Source organism: Dermacentor silvarum, chromosome 3 (assembly GCF_013339745.2).
Source record: "Dermacentor silvarum isolate Dsil-2018 chromosome 3, BIME_Dsil_1.4, whole genome shotgun sequence".
Lineage (NCBI taxonomy): Eukaryota > Metazoa > Arthropoda > Arachnida > Ixodida > Ixodidae > Dermacentor > Dermacentor silvarum.
This window is the reverse complement of record NC_051156.1, coordinates 55941566-55958482: the sequence shown is the minus strand read 5'-3', so window position 1 is coordinate 55958482 and position 16917 is coordinate 55941566. Positions and strand designations below refer to the sequence as shown.

The following is a 16917-nucleotide window of genomic DNA, read 5'->3' as shown; positions in this document are numbered from 1 at the left end:
TTGCGCGATATCGTGGCATCGGATTTGCCCTTTCGCCCGCACATCTCCGTCGACGCCTGCTCGTGACGTGGGGTCGCAGCCACAGGGAACTTAGGTGTCGTTTTTCGCTTGTCCTTACGACAGACGCCAGTTTTTTAGCTCAATGGGCCATTTCATGCGTTCGCATCAAGGAACCACCAGTATACTTCATGTAGAGTAGCGGCACACCTGATCAATATCTTTAACAGTTACCCGTCGTGGTGGCTCAGTTAGCGAAGGCGTTGCGCTGCTGAGCACGAGGTCGCGGGATCAATTTGAGGCCGCATTTTGATTACGGCGAAATGTAAAAACGCCCGTACGCTTGCGTTGTAGTGCACGGTAATGAACCCCAGGTGGCCAAATTAGTCCGGAGCCCTCCACTACAGCGTGCTTCATAATGAGATCGTGCTTTTCGTACGTAAAACTCCATAATTTCATTTTATTGGGCTCAGTGCTTACACAGCTTTCACTACTCCAATTAGTAGCCCGTGCCTCAATAATTTCCCGAACATCTTTATCATAGCGCATCTTTGCCTGGCCAAAATAACACAATCATCAAAGGACCGCAGCCGCATTCATGACAGTGAACAGTCACATGACTGTCATGGTAATTCTTCAAATTTATACGACGTTCTCTTTGTCGGCCATTGAGACATTGACCTGTCTGTCCTATGTACATCTCACCGCAGGACAGCGACAACTCGTACATCAATGCCTCTTCACAATCAACAAAATGACATCGATGCGTTTTGGAGCACCCAACCGAAGATTCTCGGCCCAGTTCTGCCAACCGACACACTGTGCTAAGTTTTTCTGGAGCTGACAAAAAAAAAACTCTAACCGCTAACCTTCGTTTGTTTTGCGACTATTGACTTGCTGTATCCCAAGTGCTATATTCTACACATATTTTCAGCAACCCCTCTGCTGCAGAAAGCTGCAACACAAAGCTGCAAGGACTTCAGAAACCCCGCTTTAGATAACCGTTCCGATTGATTCTTCAGGCTTGTGTAAATATTGTGATATCAGGACTTTTTAAAGCATTTCCAAGACGTAAGCTAACATTGCTCCTTTTAATAAGTTTCGAACGGGCGGAGTTGTACGGTAACAACGGCTTATTAGCTCTAGGCTTATATAAACAACACGTGCCTTGGTCCGAGAACTCAAGCTAGATATCTAGAAACTACCACGCTCTTTCGGCGGGCAAACCCACGGTCAGTGTTAGTTGATTAAAGACTTGAGTAAGGACACTAAAAATTTGATGCACTGTAGAATGTGCATCCAGATTAAAAATAACTTAGTCATCGACGTATCTGAACACTTTAAAAACGTTAAATCAATCAACGCATCTGGCAAGTTTATGTTATGACGCTAAAATGATGCTTCTGTTGTGGGGCTAAAATATTTTCCAAGTACCAACGTGCCCATCCTACAGCGCTGCATTTTAAACCACCTATTTATGAGTCCCGCGGACGAGATCATAAGTTAAAAAAGTTGTCGCAGTTTCACCTGAAAGGCGGAGCATCAATTGCGATAGCAAACTTGTAGAGAGCTATAGGGAGTAATGATATTAGCTTTATCAGCTGTATAAACTTGGACATGCAGCAGCATCGGCAACACGCAGAACTGTTGACGACGCCATCGGCGTTTTGCCCGCGTTCGCTCAAAATGCGTGCGGCGTTGGTGACTGTTGCCGGAGCCTCTGATATAAATAGGCACTTGGTGCCGCAGCTAAACGTCGCCTCCCTTCCCTCCCCCTCCCCCACGGCCTGTCGCGCGTCAGAAGAAGGCGCGTTTGCTCTACATATATGGTGATTGTAAAGGAGAAAAGAGACGCCTACTTCTGCAGCCCTTAAGCGAGCACGGCGCAGAACGCGCGTTTGTTTCTCCGCCGTGCGTTCACTCCCGTGAAAGACGCGCCCCTCGCGCCCTTTCACTCGCACATACAGCGTTCGGCGCCAACCTTCCCCTTTCCCTCAAGAACCACTTATCATCGGCGACGATTTCTTCTCCAAATGACGTCATACGGAACCTCACGGCGACGGCGACGCCGACGGCAGAAATCTGCTTTTGAGTGTCCATATAATTGCTATTGCAATAAAACTCATGGGATTCCTCTTAAGGTTGACGCGTTTCGCAGCTTCTTTTTTTTTTTCATACAACAGATAAGAGAATGGGTCGATTAGTCGCCCAGTAGTATTAGTATTGTCAGGAACACGATGTGCTTCTGGTCTGTCGCTGTCCGCGCGACGAGAACGGTGTTTCGTGGAATCGCCTGTGATTGCTCACTGGCTTTTAAGTTCGGTAAATTGCATCAAAATAGGTTTCTTAGTAACAATTTATTCCATGCTTTGTCTTTAGGAAAGTGCTTTTCTCACAGTTTCGTTTTATAAATTGTATTCTGCTTCGCGTTCCCTCAAAAGAGGGAAAAAGGAGCCAGGTTGCCAGAAATTTAAATGAGCAATAAATCTGACGAGAAAATGTGCTGTCCTGACAATTATAGATTTCTTTTCCGCGTAAGCATTGTTAACAAGGAAAGCCAATGGGATTGGAAAACAGCACAGCAGTGCCCATTGCCTTACCTCGGTTCTGCAGCCGCTTCAACATCTCGGCGTCTTCCACAGTAATGCATGCCGCTGGTACGCGATTTCCTTTCCTTGGTGAACAACGTGGTCCCGGTGTGCGGAGACGCTATAGAAAATGGCGTCACCGAGCGTACGAGGACGGCGACTGCACCAGCTTTCGCTGCCTCGGCTGGACCTTGCTTTCTGTACTTCACCGACGCACTGTAGGAAACGAACTTCTGGTTGAAGACAACAATCTTGCCAACTGCCTGTAAAGTGAAAGAATGCGCTAGTCGTAAGCCCATAGCCTATCCATATGCTATGGGCACGTTCGGATATGGATTAGAAGATTCCCTATGAGAGATACATGTCTATGCGTACGCTATGAATATATGATGGCGAGTCAACGTTTGACTGCACTTAATGCACAGTATTGATTGCTCCGTGTATCGAAGGATATTGACATTTTTCATGAGAAAACACAGGCGCAGATATTTTTAGATAGTTGCTTGCGAGATACTAGGGGTAGTCAACGTTTACTAGCGAACTTTTACTTTCCTCTCCCCAAAAGCTATCTCTACTTCAGAATCGCGTAGTATTCCTTTCATAGCAATGCAAGTTTAACGACACTTCAATATTTGATAAACTTGAAGAAAAGCATGTCAGCAGCCTCATATGATATCGAAGCGCAGATGACGTTTATTTCTACACTTATTAAATTGATATACATGTTCATAAATACACAATGCGTTGAAGAATATCTCTAATATACTGCGACAGTACCGCATCCGAATCCGTCTATTCTTGCGCTAGCACAGGCTTTCCAGCATTTTTCCAGTGTACATTTTCACTTTTTACTGCGAAGCTGTTGGTAAGACTAGAACCGCTCAAAAACGCTTGATGACGGTGTGTTGAAAGAAGAAGCTCATGTACCAAGCTTATATTTAGAAGAAAGGGGCAGCATGTTGGGGGTCATATCATGTCAGCATTGGGGGCTCATCGAAAATGGCTAAGCGTTCGTTTACTGCCTCTTCAGACATGTCACATGAAGCACTTGCGAGCTTCACCGCAGCCTTGAGAGAACCGAAAGCGGCGGCAGCTACATTTGAAGAGAATGTGGTACAGGTTATGGGCAATGTATAACAAATTTTAAAGTTTGTATGTTACTGAGGTGGCTTTGAAAATGTTGCGGAGCATCCATTCTAGATGATTGACGACGCTAAATTGATTAGCAATATCTCCTACCATGTGTGGTGTAACTGGTGATGATATGATATGTTTTGACTGTTATTAGTAGCGGCGCACCTCCAGCGGTACATACCCGGTGGCATATACCCAGTCATTCAGTGACCGGCTTGATCTTTCCAAGAGGGACTGCCATGCACGACAGCTGCTGCTCCATCTTTTCAGGATTGAAACAATTCCGCTAATACCTACCAAATGAAACGCTGTTCTTCGATATGTATTAACCCCCCCCCCCCCGTTACGGTAATGGCCACTGGGTGATAGGTAGGTAATAAATAAACAAATTGTAGTGGGGAAGAGAGTCCGAATCTATGAGAGAGGACGAAGTCCGGCAGCCCGAACAAACGCGAGACGGTTTGTAAAGGGTTGTTTTTTTAATGAAACTGCCGATTCACTGGCAAAGACCTCACTTTTCCGGCCTATTTTCCCATTCTACCAGTGACTGCACACATCACGGCGGCTAGATTTCGGATTGCGATCAATTAGAAAAGCCTTATCAAACCCATTTCTGACTGCTTCTCAGATTATAAGCACCCTGATATTTCCCTGGCGTAGCGAATCCTGTAACACAAAGATGCTTGAGGTCTCTATCACCAAATTACGTTGCCGTATACCCTCCCTAAATTTCTACTTACACAGGTCGGGTTTGGTTCCTCCCCCATCTGCCCGTTTTGTAATGAGGAAGAGACGATACACCACTTTCTCTATCTTGCCGCCGCTTAACTGCGGCAAGAAACGATTGTTGGAAATACCTTTTCGAAGGCTTGGCCTGGACTTAACAGAACCTAATATTCTTTCGTTCGGGGCGTCCACTTTGGGATTCAGCCACAGGGATGCTTGCTCCGCCGTCCAGACGTTTCCTTACAGACTCCAAACGAATACCCTGCTAAATTCTATCCTTCTTTTTTTGTACTTTCAAATTAATGATTACTCATTCGATATGACTTTCTTGATTTACTTTAACACATAACTCTAAGCTGTTCAATACTAATTTCATAGATATTCGGAAATCTATCCTCCATATTATTTTGGAATAATCCACCCATTTTCTTGGCCAATCCCCCTCCGTGGGTAGGAGCCACAGGCGTGCTAGGCTACAACAACAACAACAACAACGACGGTGACCGACGCTCTTGGGCCAAGACTGTTGCGTTAGCCCTAGCTGTTTGTAAAATTAACCCCGTTATAGTTTGGTGGAAAGGTGCTGGGTATTCTCCGAGTCTCCAAACCTTGAACTACGAAGCCGTGCCTTACCTCCAGCGTTAGTGATGCCGAAGAGAAACTATCACGCAAGGCCCCTTCCAGACTCAAGCCACCGTCTGTCCCGGCGTGCTGCCTCAGCGTCACTCACCATATTCAGCGGGACTGACGGACCAGACATCGAGGACTGGTTGGCAACTTACCTGAGGGTGAGCGCAGTCAACAAATGGGACAATGCGACTAGGCTGACCCAATGTAATCTCTTACTTGACCGACGCGTCAGTCCTCTGGTTCAGGAATCACGAAGCGGAGATTAATAACTGGGCATCGTTCAAGACAACGTTTTCAGAAATCTTCGGCGCCCTACGGTACGCAAACTCAGCGCAGAACAGCGACCCCGTGAACGCGCTCAACAACCCGGTGAGAACTTCACCAGTTATATTGAAGACGTCGTCGACTTGGTGTCAGGGTATAAACCCGTCGATGCACGAGTCGGATAAGATCAAACAAATCCCCAAAGGAATAGCGACAACGCATTTCAACTGTTATTGGCGAAAGACCCACAAACCGTGGCCGATGTTGTCAGCTTGTGATAGTTTCGATGAATTGCGCAAGCAACGCGCCCAAACTCGACGCCCTCTGGAACGAAGCGACTCGATCGCGACCTTGACTCTAGGCGACCAGAATGCACTGTTCATTCAGATCAAGCAGTTTGTACCTACGAACTGATTCATGTCCCTCATGAGGTCACTGACCTACGAGCTGCTTGAGGTCATTGACGCTTTGCCTTTCGCTCGTCCGCCACCTCCGGAGCCTGCATCCTTGTCGTACGCGCAAGTCGTCGCTGCTGGGTCGCCTCGTCAACCGACCTATTATTCCGCGTCGGCACCCGTTCGGCTCCCACCAGTTCCGCTCAGCCGACCAGTCCCAACGAATCCATGGCGCACTGCGGACAGTCGCCCTATATGTTATTCTTGTGGTTATGCAGGACATGTAGCACGCTTCTGTCACCGTCGTCCTCCTGTTCAAATAAATGTCATGCGACCATTGGCGTACGATCCTGGACGCTTTGACGACACAGCGCGGCTACAACGATTCTCTTCGCCCGAGCGCATGCCTTCCGCTACCCGCCCATCTCCATCCCCTCCACGTCGCTCTGTGTCACCTATACGCCGTCGACCCTGCCCTTCTGACGCGGAAGACTAAATGTTGCAGCTCCCGAGGCACAAACTGCGGCCGTCGTTTGAAAAACTTCAAGTCCTCAAATTTCTCCAGCAAACCTCATCGACCGTATTGTGGAGTGGCTTTGGTACCCTTGGCTTGTGTACACTGGTGCTGCCGTTTCAGTGATAGATATGAGACTTCGCCGCTTGCTTCGGAAGGTTACCACGACTTCAAAGGATTGTCCCTGCCTATACCGCCAGCGTACATTATATTTAGCCGTCAGCCGCCTGCACAGCCCGCGTTGTAATTCAAGATGTTGTTTATTCCCGTTGAGTTTCTTGTGCTACCGGCCTGTTCGCATGATGTCATTCTCAGTTTGGATTTCTCTCGCACCGTCATGCTGTTATTGACTGTGCTCGTGCCGAGGTGGCGTTCCCTGCGTTGTGTTCCGCGTCGTCTGCGCCTACGCTAGAAAAGTTGTTTGTCGGCGACGATACGAGCATACCACCCAGTAGTACAGCCTTATCCCCGTGTCCTGTGGTGCTGTTGGTGAGGTACACAGTTCTATTTACCCCCTCCGAGACCGTTCAAACGCCGCAGGAATCTCACGTTGCCCTTTGCCGTTCTTGACATTCCCAACGGGCGCTACATCCCTGTTTGTTGCCGTTGCCAGTTCCCTCAACCTTACTCCGTGGAGATGTATAGGCACAATTCAAGCATTCGTCGTATCCTCCATCTTCTGCCTTCACAACGCGGACAAGTTGCAACTTAGTGCCCCGACACCTCTTGCTGGTACGCCTTGTTGCCCACCTTAAGGTATGTTCGTCTCCATCATCGACGACGACCATAAAGAGGCGCACCGCGAGAAACTTCTTGCACTTCTACACCAGTTTCATGGCTCGTTTGATTGCCAAAGGACGTCATCAGGCCACACGCATACTGTTCTCCATCCGATTGACACCGGCTCACAAGCGCCTCTAAGACAGCGCGCTTACCGCGTATCGCCTGCTGAGCGTAGTGTGATCGCCGAACAAGTCGCTGAAATGCTTCAGCGTGGCATTATTCAGCCATCCTGCAGTCCCTGGTCGTCGCCTGTTCTTGTCAAGAAAATAGACGGCTCAATCCGCTTCAGCGTCAATTACCGCCGATTGAACAAAGCGACGCGCAAAGATGTGTAATCCCCTGCCATGCATCGATGATGCCCTGGGCTGCTTGCAAATATCCGAATTCTTTTCAACACTAGTCTTAAGGTCCGGTCACTAGCAGGTCCCTATGACACCATCTGCTCGCCGGAAAACTGCCTTCGTGACTCCCGATGGACTGTACGAATTCAATGTTGTGCCCTTCGGCCTATGTAGTGCCCCAGCGACAGTCGAAAGGATGATGGACATTGTCTTGCGTGGGTTGAAATCAAAGACCTGCCTGTGCTATCTGGATGACGTCGTCGTTTTCTCCCCTGATTTCGACAGTCACCTCCGTCATTTTTAACGAGGTACTGAGCTGTCTGACGCGCGCAGGCCTTCATATAACATCAAGAAGTGCCGCTTCAGAGCTTCGCAAGCGCATCGTACTGGGTCACGTAGTTTCGCAGGACGGCGACCTTCTCGCTCCGCAGAAAACTTTGTGCTGTTGCTGAATTCCCGAAACCTACCACCGATAAATGCTTCGCAGCTTCCTTGGTCTGTGCTTATACTTTGCCGCTTTGTGATAACTTCGCTTCTATAATAATAGCATCACTGACGAAGCTGCTCACCGGCGATAGCTATCTGTCTGGTTGGTCGCTGGCGTGTGATAAGGCTTTCGCAACATTAAGTCGTATCTTGACTCACCGCCCATTCAACATCACTTCGGCCCTACCACTCTGACCGAGGTATACACGGATGCTAGTGGGGATCGCCCTTGGCACTGTCCTTGCCCAACGCAAGCCAGGCTTCTCTGAGTACGCAGTTGCCTATACGATTCGTGCCTTCACCGAGGGAGAGTACAAGTACTCGGTTACCGAGAAGGAATGGTTTGGCAATTGTTAGGGCGTTACATAATTTCACCCTTACTTGTACGGCCATTCCTTTGATGTCGTCACCGATCACCATCCGCTCTGTTGGCTGGCTTCATTGAAGGATCCGTCGGGTCGACTTGGACGCTGTACGCTACGTTTACAAGAATTTGATATTCGCGTCATTTACCGCTCACGATGCGAGCACACCGCCGCCGACGCACTTTCCCGCTCGCCCGTGCCCACTGACGTCGCGCCGGTTTCCCTTTCCGCAACTTCCTTCGCTAGCATCAATATCACTGAACATGCCTTCAGAACAGCGCAAGGATTCAAGGATAGCCTCGCTGCTCGACGTTCTCTCTATGCCTTCGGCGACACCAGCCCCAGCTCTCTCGCGCCATTCAATGCCAAGTACCTCATATGCGCTCCGGGATGCCATGCTGTACCGCGGCAACTATGAGCCCGATGGTCGAAAATGGCTTCTTGTTATACCTCGCCATTTGCGCTCCACGCAAGCCCACAAAACGCACGCTGACGTTTTGAAAACGTATGATAGACTTCGCCAGCGTTTCTACTGGCGTGGAATGTACACATACGTCCGCAAGTACATTTGTTCCTGCATTGTGTGTCGACGCCGCAAAACTAGTCACACGCCTGGCCCATTAAAACCTTTGCCGTGTCCGGCTCGCCTGTTTGATAGATCGACATAAGCCTGTACGGGACCCTTCCTTCCATTCCTGCGGGCAATCGATGGATTATTGTGGCCGTCGACCATCTCAATCGATATGCCGAAACCGCCGCTCTTCCAACAGCTTCAGCTCGTGATGTTGCCTTGTTCATCTTGTGCAGCTTCTTCGCCACGGCGCGCCACGCGAACTGCTTAGCGACCGAGGGCGTGTTTCTTTCGCAAGTCGTAAAAGCTTCTCAGTGAGTACAATACTATTCATCGCACCACTACAAGCTATCCTCAGCAGACTAACGGATTAACAGAGCGCTTTAACCGAACACTCGGTGATAAGCGCTCCATGTACATAGCTTCCGACCATTCTAATTCAGACTTGGTGCTTTCTTTCGTGACATATGCATACACACAGCCACCCAAGCCACCACTGGATTTTTCCCCTTTCTTTCTACTATACGGACGTGAGCCATCTTCGATACTGCATGCTATACTTCCATACCGCCCGGATGCATCCGAATACCGCCCAGCCTCAGAACTCGCTGAATGTGCCGAATAGTGCCGCCAACTCGCAGGCTCATTTACATCCGTGACTAATACATCCGTAAAATAAATAAACTTGCGGGTAGTAACTGAAACCTTCGATGCAACTATCGAAAGAACAGCGTCGCTAAAAATTGGGCTATGATTATGCAATGTTGCACGAGTCTCTTGTATTTTTGGTAATATCATTGCGTCTGCTCTGCAAGCCTAGGAAACGCTGCCAAGCTGAGTTATGTACTGTATAATTCAGAGTATTCTGGGCTGCTCTGTAAGGGGTTAGTGCGACAATTCAAATTTCTATGTATATGTTGTAAGCATTGTGTACCTTTGCGATGTTAAGCCCACGAGGAAAGCAATTCTTTCTACTAACACAATGGTTGGTTCCTTGCATATATACACAGTTCCAGATTTGGTTTGCCAGGATATTTCTATAAAACATATAAAAAATCCTAGCAGTGTATTATGCGGCATGTTCCATACCGCACTACTGTTCGTAGACGACATTGCTAAATATTGCGCAGTCAGAAAGGACTGGTACATTGATGCAAGCAACCCAGAAATGTGAACGTTTTTGCTTCAATGTTGTCACGGCCGCGTTCAAAATGAAATATTTTTAAAGCAAACTGTGATGTTTGTTTTACAGTTAACAAATTATGATTACCAAAAGTACACATCGTAATATTTGTTCAGTTAAAGTTGCTCATTCACGCGTTTACCTTTAGTAAAGAGGTTGGCAGCCTTCGCGGTGAATACCTACAAAACAGATCGTTCGATTTACCCACAGGTCCTGCGCGCTTCAATCATTTCCCGGCAATGCACGGTGCACTTGCGCTATGAAACTCAATAAAACTTTCTTCACTACACAACCGCCAGACCTAGCTTGGACTATTCCATGCAGTGCGAGCACAGAAACTGCCTCGCGGATGTGCACTACAGAGAAAGCGAGAGTGACCGCCTTTTTCTCTCGCCATACTTTTCAGAATTGCGTACGCATATTCCGAAATGAAATTGGCTGGGTCGCCAGTTGAGGGAAAACGTACCTTTTGGCGATTTTTCCGTAGTTCTTCGAACGAGTCGACGACTAAGATTGGTGCAGTAATACCGCGACGAGGCGTGGCCGAGCTGTATCCGAGTCCTAAAATGGGCAGCTTCTTCAGTCGCGGTGTCATCATCCAAGCCTCTTCAGTTCCTCGAACCCAACGCGGCACTTTCACTGGCTCCGTGTGCACATTATCAAGGCGACGACGCTTCAGCAACTTCACCATGTAGTTTATGCTTCTCTCTAATGCACGTGTACCAGTGAATCTTGTACCAAAGGTGTCGACGAAGAACGCCAGCTCTTCGTAGGTCTTGTTCCGCTCAGAACCGTGAACAACCTCATTGATGGAATTAATGACCGGGGCGTATCCTCGAACCTCATCCGCAATGTTCCTGCTCGGGAGGCGGCGGGAACAGTAATGAGAATTAGGTATTATTGGACTGGTATGGACGCAACCGAAGCAACAATGGATATGAAGTTATTCTACGAATTTTATTAGGGTATTAAATTCGCTGAGCCTACATTGGTCACATGGTTATATTTGCCATTTATATTTAAACTATTTTGTACTTTGCACAATACCTGGTAATCTGAAAGACAAGTAAAATCGAGGTTATCACTTACTGAATTGCGCAATAATGTCCACTCATGAAAGTCCAGAAGACGACGAATGCGTCCTAGCTTAGTGTATCTAGAACCGTAATGAATAACAAGTACTAATTCTAAGTAAACTTCCCTGCATTTATACAATTCCATCTAAGGAATGCACGGTGGACTTGCTTAAGGCCGCAGCATAGCCTGAGTCGCTTTTGCGCCGCTAAACCCCACTAACTAACTATTTAGGGCCGGGGCGCGAGCGCATCTATTATATCTGGGATCATTATCAATAAATTTTCAACATTCATATTATATTCAGTTCTGGTATTTTCAGGTTGACACGTTGATAGGAAGGCCATGTGCAAATATCTTCATCGGTTTACTGCTATAGCACGAGAAGTGAATGCCTGATATTTGACTATGCAGTCCCACACACTGCATTTGATCCCACTTAAACATTTTCATAAATTTATTCGTTCAGAGAGAGTCATTATGCATTACCTGGAAAGAACTTCTCGGTCGTGGCATGATTTCCTGATATCCTCTTTGGAAAACGCTCCATTGCAAATGCTTGAAACAGCCAGAAAAGCCACGAACCATGACGCTCCTGTAGAGATCCCGCTTCTCAGCATCTTAAATGCCTGCGGCCAATTTCGCAGAAGGTGCGAGTTGCGTAAGGTAGCCCAGCGGGGAATTTTGCTGCGAGACAATAGAGTTATAGCTCAGCGGGTTTCCGGGCCAGCGGGCCCAGCGGGCGAGCGGAGACGCCACTGCGCAGTGCGGTACGCTGGTGCGGCCAGCCTACTTACGGAGCGGGCCCTTCGTTACGCTGGTTTCCTCTCCCCAGCGGAGCGCGCGCAGCGGACCAGCGTTTTTGCGAAACATACATGGCGACCACCCGCAGCGAACAGCCCCATGTCGTCCGCGTTCTATTCAAACGCGGCGCTCGCTCGCGGGCAGGCGAAAAAGCCTCGGATGTGTTTCACCACTGAAGAGGACCTCCGTATACTGGCAGAGGTTTCAGCAACGAGGCCATTTGGCGACGATTTGACGTGGATGAACGCGATCGGGAACCCGAAGCGAGCGCTTAGCCGCGAGCTGACACTAACTCCAACCTTGTTCGACAGGTGGCTCAGCAAAGCGCTCAGTTCTGACTTACTCAGTTCAACCCAGCGAGGGGTCGCTGAGCTAAAACTCTTCCTTTCGTGCGGCGCTTCGCTGCCCTCTCGCTCGCCCGCTCGTTCCGTGGCCAGTAAACCCGCTGAGCTATAACTCTCGAATATTAACGAGAAAGCTTTTACTGTGAAGAGTGCGGTAACATGCTCGGCGCGCATATGATAGCGCTTGGTTTCAACACAACGCGGCCACCTCCAGAATAATAGGAAACAATCCTCTAGTGATTAGTTTGTCTCTGTCAAGTTGTTATCACGAGCAACCACTTCGACGCTTTAGCTGGCAGTGTAGTCATGGGTTCCTGAGCATGTGCCTAAAATATCAACTGAATTTTTCAAGCACCCAGATCCTAGGTGGCAAGGAAGCTCTTGGGAATGCGACGAAAGCTTCTTTAGAACACGTTAGCAAATACATCGCGAAACCGAAATGACTAATGCATAAGTACATTGATAATCATGTTGTTTCCGAACACGAGAATCTATAAATGTCCAAGCAGACACACGACACTAATATACGTGACGCGAGAAGGCGGTTGCGTAGGTTGAAAAACATGGTCACCCGAGCAAAACCTTTATTCCTTGCATTCAGCCACCGTCCATTCGTGCAACGTTAGAAATTTCACCCTGCCTCCATGAAAGCATGAGCGACAAATAAAGCAAAACGAAAGAAAGAGTGTCACATAAATTAACAAATATAAAAGCGTTCCATTAGTTGACGGCACAAGATATTCCCAAGGAAGCATGAGTAAATAAATATGGCTCTTCAAGCATGAGAGATTTTCAGTGTGGTAAACAATGATTAGTTTCATGGGCAAGTGGTTCAGTGGCCTCCCTCATAGCTCGCGTGGGCTCACAGCTTACGTGCGGATGATGCCTGCATTAGAGCACTGCACGGGCTCGGGCTTACCCGAAAGCCCGGGCCCGGCCGGGCCGGGTAGAGTTGTTTTTTCACGGGCTCGGGCACGGAGTGTGCTTTTGACCCGGGCCCGGGCCGTGCTCGGGTTTTTTGACGCGGGCCCGGGCCGGGCTCGGGCTTTCTGCGAGTTATTCTCGGGCTTCTCAACTCTGAAAAACATGTTAGTTTTCGGTCTCGGGCCGGGTTCGGGCCGGTTTCGAGTCGGGCTCGGGCCGGGCTCGGGCTTAAGGTAAAGGGGTGGCGGGCCGGGCCGGGCGGGTAACGTAGATTATTTCCGGACCCGGGCCGGGCCCGGGTCTCGCCATAAACGTTTTGATCGGGCTCGGGCGGGCCGCCCAATGTGAAAACGGGCCCGGGCCAGGCCCGGGCCGCGTGTGAACACTGCTGGTGGTACATGCTGAGCACTTGACGCAACAAAGCTTGCGCGTTTCGAAGTAGCAGGAGCTGTGGTGGTGGTTACTCGGAGGTAGTGCAGAGAGAAGGTTGCATGTTCCGAGTTGTCTAGCAGATTGCGTTCACGTGAGATACACCGTTCGCGTGGGAATCAGCTCCCTTCGAAAGCAAAGTGATTTCTTTACCAAGCACTTCCACATTGAAGCGACACAGGTTTATGCATTTGGTTTTAACCACAAGGTGCTTAGCAAGGTAAAGCAGTAAAATGGAAAAAAGAGCAGCTACTAAAACATGGTAGTCTACTCATCAATGCGGTTCAGCTGTCCGTACACCTTACTCTTACTTCTCAGGACACAAAAAGATTTGCAGGCTACGGTGTTTTCACTAATGAAGGACATTCCATGCGACCACGAAATGGGTCCAGTGCTTTCCGCTTTACTGGAAAGCGGGCACAAATTATTGGAGACTGAGCCACCACAATCACTGATCATGGTTCCTTACCGTCAGACCGGAATGTTGGGAAGGTGGTTCTGATGCAAAAATCTGGTAACTCGCACTGTCCTCTTAACTACCGCCCAATTTCATTAAGGCCTTGTAAAATGGAGCATATGCTGTACTCTAAAATCGTCAACTTCTTAGGCTCAAACAACTTGTTCACGGGTGCTCAACACGGTTTCCATCTATCCTACTTATGTAACACACTACTCCCTTTCACACACATCACTTGCACGCCGTACTGGACAGAAGTTCGAAAGCTGACTGTATATATTTAGACTTCACCGAAGTATTTGACAAGGTATGGCACGCACTTCTTATGATCAAACTTTCAGCATTGAAGCTAGATAATAAACTACTGGCATGGCTAGAATATTTTCTTATCAATCGACTTCAGTATGTCTCGGTTAACCATCGCGATTTTTCACTAACATATTTTTCATCTGGCGTGCCACAGGGCTCACTTTTTGGCCGATTGGTTTGTTTAATCTACGTTAATGATCTACCAAGTTCTGTTTCTCATAATATTCATCTTTACGCCGATGACTGTGTTGTATATCGAGAAATTTGCAGTGAGCACGATGAACATATTAGTACAATCATACTTGGATTATTTAATGGTTTGATGCGACAAGTGGCTTATGGAATTAAACTTTAATAAATGCAAATTAATGCGCGTTTCTCGCACAAACGAACACCGCCCAGTTGATAAAGTTAAAAATACTACGCTTGAACAAGTTTCGTGCTATCGATACCTCGGAATCAATGTAACGTCCGATCTAACAGAAAACTCACGTTAATTATTAACGCAAATCAAATTGTAGGATATTTACGTCGAAATTTCAGTAAATATCCAATAAAATTAAAATTGCTTCTTTAAAGAACCCTGGCGCGCTCCAAATTAGAATATATCGCGGCTGCTTGGGATCCTTACCGCGATAACCATAATAACGCCACTGAGCTGTTTCAGAGCAATGGCACTCGTTTGATACTAGCCAATTAGTTTCGTACGTCCAGCGCAACAGCACTGAAAGCCAGTTTATCATTGTCTCACTTATCACTATCCGGACAAGGTTTTCGCTTATGTTTATTTCACAAAGTTTACCATCATCACCATCTACATGCTGAGTTCATCCCTGCACCTACGTAACTTTCATCGCGCGTTGATCACATTAGTAAAGTTGGGTGTATATCCTTTCGCACAAACACATTTCTACACTCTTTCATACCGAACACCTCACGTGACTGAAACCACCTTCCCGCTCATCTTGTTTCCATCACGGATCGTGATTTGTTCAGAAAATACTTATTCGCATTTTTACAGCGAAGCTGTTATAGGCTAGGTTCCAAGACATCGCGTCCGGCCACTGAAGTGGATAGATAGACCGGAAGTAGATCAAAAGTTTTCGGCTCCATGTGCGCGGCGGTTTCCCGGCAGCTGTGCCTAAGCACAGGTGTCAAAACGGATGATGGATGACCCATTGTTATACCCCTCGCCACCACCCAGGCCTCTTTCAGAGGTGTCGCGGCACATGGCGGCGGCATGTTCCACCAATCGTTGTGCCCCTTTGTCTCGCGACGTAGAGATCGCGCTAGCGCTGTTATCAGCAGTTGCCCTTTGGACTCGCTATGGGACGGACGCTCGTTTAACGACAGCTTCCACGATCCTGACGTCTGGATCCTGACAATGCCGTGCAGTGTGCTACGGCTATCAAAACACTGTCGCTCATACGCTAGTCTGTGACGATGGGGCGGACTTGGCGCAGCAATCGCACTACTTGATTATCGCGGTGGGCAAAAACAAAACACCGATGTTCTTGGTCTTTGACGGACATGCCGAAGACGCTCAATATAGTCCATAATGATAATATAAAAACTTACTGTATATAGCAATATTCACTATAGCAGACCCACCATTGTCACAGCTTCGCTGAATTCCATCTTCACCGTAGTGGAAGAGCTCGGAAGTTTCTCATTGTAATTATGCCATATAGCGAGTTCTTTTGTTTGTATCCCGCGGTTTCTGTTTATCGTTATTTCGTGTTGTTATCTGCCTTATTGTTTCCTGCATTACCGCGTCTTCTGTATAACTTTTTTATGACTTACTGTTCCTTTGTTACCACCTCCCTTTACAATGCATTTGAGCGTATTTAGAATAAATAAATAAACAGCAATGCTGAAGGACAAATTGTAGCAAAATATTGATCGAAGCCACAGCTATTAACTGGGCTCTTAGCTGACTTCCTCACTTAGGATGATGCGTCATGAAACAGTTAACTGAGCAAAATTTTAAATTATCGCCGTACACACAAGAAATGTCACTTGCAGCATTCAAATCCTATAAACCCATCTCGGTTGTTATTCTCCCGCCTAGGATTCCCTCCTTAGTAGCACGAGCAGTGATCGAGTGACACTCTTGTTTATTGCGCAGCAACTTCCGGTTAGGGACCGGCTTCCGGTTTGTCAGAGGTGGGATGAAATTAAAAGTAAATAAAAACTAAATACAAACAAGTATATCGACGGTTATACTTATAGTTGATGATAGATATTACATGAGAGCACATTTCTAGTACAGTAACGAGCTAATTAAGTGTAAGGAATAATTAGAAACAATTAAAAAAATTCGATTGCTGTACACCCGAAGCACACAATCGTACACTTAGGTACCCACCGCATCAGTACAGGTTCCCGTGAAACAACAAGACCATAAGTGACGTCATCAGTGACGTCATACTCAACCAAGGGGTACCCGCTCATTACTAATTAAAATAAAAACAAGCTAATTAGAGCTACACACCCCCTCACAGAGTGACACCTACCACAGCGGAGGGATGTCATCACTCCCTCCTCTCTCGCTTCTCTCCCGGAGCGCCCCTGCTCTGTCGCTCGCTCGCTCGCGCCA

General features: G+C 47.7%; 1 protein-coding gene across 1 annotated transcript in view; it reads right to left on the bottom strand.

The window, feature by feature from the left end:
- The window catches only part of LOC119444366 (carboxypeptidase Q), a 34225-nt gene extending 18676 nt beyond the window's left edge, over positions 1 to 15549 (bottom strand). Inside the window, 4 exon segments of the mRNA XM_037708773.2 lie at positions 2598 to 2662; positions 2664 to 2848; positions 10444 to 10834; positions 15506 to 15549. Of these exon segments, the coding sequence (XP_037564701.2) occupies positions 2598 to 2662; positions 2664 to 2848; positions 10444 to 10834; positions 15506 to 15549 (685 nt within the window).
- Positions 15550 to 16917: the final 1368 nt, after the last annotated feature.